The 8,893-nt window shown below is 33.5% G+C and overlaps 1 protein-coding gene across 1 annotated transcript in view; it reads left to right on the top strand.

Annotated features, from left to right (window-relative positions):
- Nucleotides 1–888: 888 nt before the first annotated feature.
- LOC128558854 (rhodopsin, G0-coupled-like) overlaps nt 889–8,893 on the top strand; it is a 33,550-nt gene continuing 25,545 nt past the window's right edge. Inside the window, exon 1 of the mRNA XM_053549066.1 lies at nt 889–1,075. Within this exon, the coding sequence (XP_053405041.1) occupies nt 889–1,075 (187 nt within the window). The remainder of the gene's footprint in view (nt 1,076–8,893) is intronic.

Below are 8,893 nucleotides of genomic sequence, written 5' to 3'. Positions count from 1 at the left end.
TTTTGGGGTTAACGAAGGGTTGGCATTATATTCCCAATTCCCGCTTGTCCTTTGACACCATGGACTATATTTCGTGATATACACCAGTCACTGTGTGCATCTGTAAATATCAAAATTTAATACATGTGGACATTTTCCAGTTATATTACCCAAAGTAACCACACCTGGTCAACGTTTAAATTACGTCAACGTCATGTACCGTAGCGCTTAACAACGCGAAAGTTAACTCAAAGTTTTGTCACTGTAAATCTGGCAGTTATTCCTGCTCTAATGGTTTTACGACTTTTACGGATGGTCGATATTTGTTACCGGCGAACCAATATCCATATATCTGAAAGCAAAGACCATGAGCTGATGAAGTCATGCTTCATGTAGCACAAAGTACTACTTTCATACTCTTATTCAATTATACAAATTCTTCTAAATTTTCACATTGGAAAGGAATAATTTTTGGGGCCAATGCACGCGCCGTTTTTTTATTCATTCAGTATACATCAAATGTATATTTTTATTCTTGTACCAATCTTTTTTGCTTTCATTTTTCAAGTGGCTGCATGACATCATATCTAATTTGTTGTGTGACGGATAATATACATAATATTTTACATATATCATTATATATGGTGGCAAATTTTCTGCAGAGGATCACTAGATGCATTTCATGACAATTAACATAATTTTTGTAAAAAAATAAAATCATTTTTCGTGAAAATTCAAAGTTTATTCGAGAAAACATTTTTATTTACTAAAATCACAGTTTCACCACAAGGATGAAAATACACGTTAATGCCCAGTACTGCATAGGATAACAAGTTTATTCTCGAAACTTTTGCCTCATCTAAAATTATCTTCCGATTCAATTCGGTACTTGCTGAAACTTGTTCAAGAATGTCAATGATTATCAAGATGCACAAATGGATGGTCTTCGTGTCAGGATGTTATGTGACGGTGGTACCAATGGGATTTTGTTATTCTCTCGGAGCTCTATTTGTGGAGTTCATGACAGTATTTCAGGCTTCAAGAGCAGAGGCATCACTGATACAGTTTGTAGGTGTTGCCGTTAGTTTTAGTACAGGTAAAACAAAGAAAGCACGGGATTGTTCGGTTTGTAATGCGTAATACTATTTAGTATTTTCTGACAATTAATCTGACGAAACGCTTAAAGTCTTTTCAAAATATTTTCAATTGTTAGATCTATACAGTCAGGTTTATGAGTGAACAATACTTCATTACGCTTTTATTGTACCACTTGGGTGCTTTTATATCATCAATTAACGTAAATCCTACTCAGTGACGTTCAGTATATATAGGTTCGGGCATTGAGTCGCGATCAAAATTGCTTAAGGAGGTAGGTTACCTTGTTACAAGGGTAAATTCAAATTAGTTGAACCGCAGCATCTTTTTGTATTTCGTGTAATATGAAGTTTTAACTGCTAAAATCTCAGTTTCGTTTGTCTTTGTCCCTTCAAGTTCATTTTTTATCCAGGTTTGAAGAACATGACCCTTCAAAAGTATTTCATATTGAAAGAAGAAGGAAAATACGGATATTAAACACTTTTCAGTGTATTTTAGTTTCATTGATATCCGTAGAAGTCAGCATAATCTATAATTTTACTAGTATGCACGTTAGCTTTCTAATATAAGCATAAAATGTATATGTCGCGGGGCTCGTGTTTTCATGGTAACGCATTTTCTCTCATTTTTAAACAACTATGTATAAAAATAGGAGTTTTCGACGGCTTCAGTGCCATTCTGTTAATGACCGACATGGAATATTTGGGTAATATTATTAGTAAAATACCAAGCACTATACATGGTACCCTATTTTTCTTAAAGTTTAAAGTAACCATGGCAACAGAGATGTTTAAATGGCTTATATCTTGCTTTTTGTCGTAATTTCTTATAAAATAATATTGAATAAGATTATCTTTCTAGTTGATGTAGCTTTAAAACATATTATTTCTAACGTAAGTTATATTTTCGTGTTTTCTGCATTTATTCAAACAAATTTCTAAGCTTAGAATACTTACAGCAGTACCCCTCGTCTGGAATTTTTCATGGAAAAATCGTTCAGCATGCTATTTTTATTCTCATGGATATTGTTGAAATAAAAAAAAAATCAGAAGCTGTGTTTCTTAAATAGACTAGTGTCAACGCTTTTGAATTTTACATTTAGATACATAGGTCACGGGCTTCGTTTTCATGGTAACATCAATTCAATTCAAGAAACCACAATTTTCTACTGAAATTTGAACAATTTTAGATCTTAGTTTTAGTATATAAGTAACAAATTATCAACGGAACCTGTAAAATAGGTATTACAAATCTAACTGCTAGATTTTTTATTTGAAAATGGCCGAAACAAGTAACCTCTCACCCAACTATATTCCAAATAACATTGGTTACCATCATCCATTTTCTTACATTCCGCATAACATTTCAATATAACTACATAAAAGAAGCAAAATATTGATTATTATTCAGAGCAAAAGATTCATAAAAAATATTTCAGCAAATAATGGTTATTTGAAAATAGTTTGAATAAAGAAAATGCACAGAATTACCTTCTTTCAAGATAAAAGCTATTGATTTTGCGCGTTATCTGACACGTAACGTCATGACGTCAATGACGTCATTTTAAGGCAACATTGTTTTGAAGCGTTTCTGCGGCAATTTATTCATTATGTCTGCATTATTAAACCATAAAGCGTCAGATCGAAGACAGGTCTATGGTTTGTTTTAAGAAGAATGAATATACAAACACATTCAGTTTGTCGTAAACGTCGTCGTAAATCGTCACGTTAGCTTCCGGTTGGACATATCAGTGGTTTTTTATATATAGGTAAAGAAGGAAAATTTTAACTAGCGGAGAGAATTTTCTTAAACTTTGCATGATCATAGAGCATCATATTAGAAACGAATTTATGCAAAAATAATTTGGGGTAACGGTGCTACCTTTTGAGTTATCTGCCCCGAATGCGAGATTTTTGCTCTTTTTGGTCATTTTCAAGGGCAGATAACTCAAAATCTAGCAAACGGATACCACATTTCATTTTACATTTTTTTTGTTATTACATTTCCAGACATTATGCAAAGCTTTTAACCGTTCTGTCAAACAGAATTGTTGCTGTGTTTCAATGAGTAAACATACTATATTTTTCTTGAAGAAAGGGGCCTAATTTGAAGAAATTTTCTATTTGTTTGCGTAAGCGACTATAGTATAAATTCCGTCAGTACAGTTGCAGGAAATAAAGTAACAAACACTATTTGGAAATCAAATAAAGTGTAACTAACCATTACTTTGAGTTATCTGCCCTTGAAAATGACCTAAAAGAGCAAAAAAGTCGCATTCAGGGGCAGATAACTCAAAACGTAGCACCGGGACCCCCATTGTTTTGCATAATTCTTTTTCTGATATGATTCTTAATAAAATCATGCAAATTTTAAGAAAATTCTCTCCGCTAGTTAATTTTCCATAGATAGTGTCGGCTGCGCAGAAAGATGCGCATAAAAACTATAGGAATTCCCTTTAACGTTATTTCACGGTTGATAATTTTTGCCCTCCAGTTTTTAATTGAGCAGAAATATTTCAGCGTTGACGAATAAACAACAGGTTTGCTTGGGAAAATGTGTTTAATATTGTGTATTTATAAAATATTGTACAGTAAATATAAGGAATGAAACACGGTCCCTTACTTTCTATGTTACTAGTGTTAGAAAATTAAACCAATACTAAATTTAATAAACTAGTAAATTTTTCTGGAAAGAATACACTTCAGCTGACTTTAGAAATTAAATCGACAGGGTTCTTGCGTAGTAACTCATGCCAGATTCATGTACTTCACCGATGCTTCTTCACACGACTGTCACAATCATCGGTACGACACATTGACAAAGTACCAGAATACCCACAACTTGGCCACAAGTAAACGAAGTAAAAACAAGGATTAATGCTTAAAATTATATATATAAATGCACAATTTGAATTCTCTAAACCAGAAACCGTTCCAGAGTGCTTCATGTATAGGAATGTAGTTACAAACCGAAACAAATCATCTCAAGCATTTTTAATTTTTGTTTTGTAGCCTTTCTGCATGGAATTCTCATACACAGATTTGGAATGGTGAAAATCGGGCTGGCTGGTTCACTTTTGGCTTCGACTGGACTGGGACTGTCATATTTTGCTACATCTATACCTTTCCTTATTGTAACAATTGGAATTGCAATGTGTATGCTTTTTAGTTTGATTTTGAATTGTCTCTTTCGTTTGTGTACAAGTCTGTTAAAATTAATTTAGCTGTATTGTATAAAAGTAAATTTAAACGTAAACTTATGTAACGGACGTTTTAGCAAGTGTCTTAATTTTTACTGTTATGACACGTATATGTATTAAATATTAAGAAATATTATCAGAAAGCATGTCTAATTGCAGATATAAGTCTAGTCATTTCATGAACATTATATCAACCTAACTTTGACGTTCTGTAAAATTGCTGTTTTATTGTTACATTTGCATGATCTTCAACACTAGTGAAACTGCCTTCATACAGATATGACATTTTATTATATACCTATATAAATGCTGTCAAAATACAGCTTGTACAGTACAACCTCTCCAGAGCGGTCCTCTCTGTAACAACATCATCAAAATTTCCCTAAGCTGAAATATACTATAAAATCTACATCTCCAGAACAACAACCTCTACATAACAGTCAATATTTGTATCTCCCAAAGGGTGTTGCTCTGCAGAGGTTGCACTGTATTTCACAAGTTAATATATACAAGCGGGAAACGATCCAAATATTACCTTTTGTATTGTATGTTGTCGGACTACTTTTGTTAAATATGCATGACATGACACAGTTCTATAAATAGCGTATTCAAAACCTTCATTCATTTCTATTTTAACATCGAGAAACATTAAAGTTTTCGTTCGATAGCAAAACAACAAACAAAAAGGTGGAGGTATATAATAAAATGGTCATTACAACAGTAGCTAGATCTGGGATTTTGTATTTCGGCTCTCGTGGATTTTGCAAAGACGGATCACACTCGGCGCTTGCGCGACTCATAAGATCCAATATGGCAAAATCCAATAGAGCCGAATACAGCATCTCAGATCGAGCTACTGTCACAATAAACCTACTATATTATGTTTTAGCGATAGGGTCAATGTGTAGGTACATTGTGTCGTCCGCTGCAGTTGGACAACATTTCACTAGCAGACAGTCTCTTATTCTGTTATCTGTGTTCAGTGCCTGCTCTGGCATAGGAGGAATGCTGTTTTCATATATCCTGGCTTTCCTAACGTGAGTTCGTTTTACATAAGTAACTAAAAACCATAACGTTTTACAGCTGGCACAGTAAAACTGAAAGTTCCATCGATTAGTAGAGTAAATGTTAAATGTTCTAGTTCATAATGACAAAATACCATTATAAAGCCGTTATTTTAGATTTTATTATTTTCACACTGTACGAGTTAGTATCATTATTTTAATTTTAATCTTAAGCTGTACGACATTTTACGACAATAATTTGTGTCATAAATAGAAGTATATAAGGCAATACAATTTCTTTACAGTGGTACATACGGCCTTCGTGGCACTTTGCTGATTTGTGCTGGCTTGGTAATAAATACAATCCCTTGTGCTCTGCTAAGGACAAAACCACGCCGAAACATCAAAAGTACGACAGTCGCCGAAATAAAGAGCACGGGTAAGAATTTAAGCAGTGGCAGACAAAAAGAAACAAGACAACAAGGTAGCCGCAACGGAACATATCCGTCTGATTCCGTACATCAAGGAAATGGTCATTCAAGGATTAATAACGCTTATGAAGAGGACAGCTTCTCTTCACCTAGTATATTTCATCAGAATGAGCATTCACCTGAATTAAATCAATCACTCCAAGTCACTACTATCACCCAGTTTCAACAGGCCAACAGCTTTCCGTTGTCTGATCAAACAAATCGGCAGATTAGGAGCAACAACGGTCAAAATTATGAAGACGTGGAAAATACGGACAGGACTCATCAAGACAACAGTTCTCCTAGCGCAGGTCCGACGCAGAGACACAACAATTGTAAAGATACTGAAACGAATCACTCCGAGGTTGAATACAAACAGAATTCTCAAGAAATAACGTTATCTAAACGCATAAAACATCTTGCCAAAAATAGAAGCTTTATTTTCTTTATTGTTGGAATGGCGTTTTCATACCCGCCTGTCGTTATTCTTATAACGTTTATTGTAGATGCATTCGAGGACTCGGGTCTATCACAAGACAACGCTCATTTCGGACTTTTCCTTTTAAATGCCTTTAGTATTATAGGGCGTCTGCTTCCCGGTATCATGATACGGTCTAAATTGATAAAAACAATGACGATGCCAATCATAGCAAGTCTTGTTTCAGCTGGATGCATGGCAGGCTTCGTTTTAACAGATTTGTTGTATGTTAAGTTAGTCTTGTCAAGCCTATTTGGGATTTGCTTTGGCTTCTTTGCATCCTGCTTAAATGTGACAACAATGGAAATAGTAGGCGGATTTACCTTCACATTAAACGACCTAGCTTACATCGCTGCTGGACCAACTTGCAGTAACTTGCCTCTGTATAGTTGATACAGTTGATCAATACAATATTTTTTACATATAGCCTATAATAAGAAACTGAAATAGAAAATAACTGAAACTGAGCAATCAAAAGGGATAAACTGTTATTAAGTAAGCTGGTAAAACATAATACATTATCATTTTCTTATTTTAAACCGACCTAAGTAAGTAATTTAAAATGACTTTAGTAAGCAATTGAGGTTGCCCGATTGAAAATCAAAACAATACTTGACAAAGACTGGACATTAGAATTAGAAGACACTTTTTAAACCAATAGATTATTAAAATGAACGAACCTGTGTTCTTCTTAATTGCATTATACATATACTTCAGGTTTTATTCGAGACTCAACAGGATCAAATTGTCGCATGACGTCCGCCACATTCCTCCTCGCAAAATGAAGCCCAGCATAATATTTATTAAAATATATCAATGAACATGTCAGAATGAAAACAATCAAGGCCTTCTTGTGATTTATCGTCTAATTTACCACGGTTCATCGTTCAGATGCTTCAGTATTTAACCACTCGGGTTAACGCCCTCGTGATTCAATTCCTACGCATCTGAATTCTGAACCGTGGTAAATCAGACGATAAACCACTCGAAGGCCTTGATTATTTTTTAAATATACACAAACAATTTTTACGGCGTTATATTAAATAGCTTTGATTAACGTCATAAAGATATTTGTCATACATTATATGCACGATGTGTCAGTACAAATGTAAAGGCGGTTATGCAAGAGTGCCGATGAACAATTTTGTTTGGTATCACCCACACAAAACATATGTAACAAGGTTTATGTTTTACTTGCCGAGTTTAAACAGTGCTGTACTCGAACCTTGAAATGAAATATTTGTTGTCTCCATGGAAACCGAAATATATATCGAGTGTAATGCGATAAGAAATGAAAGCTTTGTTGTATGATTCAGTGCATGTCATGTTTATGTAATATGATATTGAGCACAGATATACATGTGTGATAAACTTAGAACAAGTAAGATTGAAATCTATGTTGTTGCTTAGCTGCTTGATTTTATGCTTATTTTAGGTTGTTAGTGTTACTTTTGGTATTATTATTTATTATTAGTTGATATATTACTTATGTAGTTATTTTTAAATACATAAATCATGGCGGCGCCGCGTTGAATCACTTTTAAGCACTCGTCTAGTTTCTCTCCAGGCTATTAAAATATGCACTTTGAATAGTGTAATTCATATAAAATTATATTTTTATGGTTAATAGTATTTGTTCAGTCTGTTAAGCACGATATAACAAACTCAAGTATTTGCTTAAGAATATTTCTTATTTCTATACTAAGTTTTCTGTAAAATTCAGAATTGTTGTGTTTTGATCCATACATTCATCATATCAGGTTCTGATATAGATGCAAAAAGTCAACATTGAAGACGCATAAAGAGCAAAAGCAAGCATTTGAAATAACAGACTTAGCTAATGGACTACTCAAGTTTTTGTTCGTGAAATTGGGACCTGGTCTTATAGGATCTTGGCATGCTGTTACGAAATGACAAATTTCATAATTATCATTTTAGAATGTTAAATCAGGCTTACCTCCAGCAAGATAAGTTCTACAGGTATCATCAATATACTACAATATGATACTACTACTAATATTACACTTGACGTCGCTTGAAATATCTCCAGTTTTCAACTGCGTTTTTGGCGTTGATTGCATGCTTTCTAATATAATGAATCTCTAATTACGTGTTACTGTAGAGGTCATATTAGTTTAAAGATTAATTAACATTCTAATTAAAACTATTTTTCAATAAATGATAGCTAGTTATGAAATGCGAAATGTTCATGATGTTCTTCATTTGTTATGAGATCAGATCAAGGATAACAGCGGTGTATCTCCTTTCCAATTGCTCTACAAGAGAGACAAAAATATATATTACTAATCGTGATAGGGGATGAAAAAACATATCCTAAAATAAATTGTTATATAAATGTTACACTAGTACCTAATATAGAATATTACTTAGGTCAAAATTAATTTTACTCAACGTTTGTGGAACCCATATATTCCCGTTATACCCGTTTTATAACAGAAAAATGAAATCAAACAATTTATCAAAGGTACCTAACAGTATGAAGCATAGAAAAAGCAAAGGAGCAAATATATCGAATTAAACCCATATCATTGTCTATAGTCTATTGCTAGGATGAAGTTATGACTGGTATCTATTAGCAATGAAATACATTTCAAATAATAGCATGTATACTACATTAATTGGTAATGATATCACATGTCATTGAATT

Source organism: Mercenaria mercenaria, chromosome 8 (assembly GCF_021730395.1).
Source record: "Mercenaria mercenaria strain notata chromosome 8, MADL_Memer_1, whole genome shotgun sequence".
Lineage (NCBI taxonomy): Eukaryota > Metazoa > Mollusca > Bivalvia > Venerida > Veneridae > Mercenaria > Mercenaria mercenaria.
The sequence above is the reverse complement of the archived record's forward strand: the minus strand, read 5'-3'. Positions and strand labels throughout refer to the sequence as shown.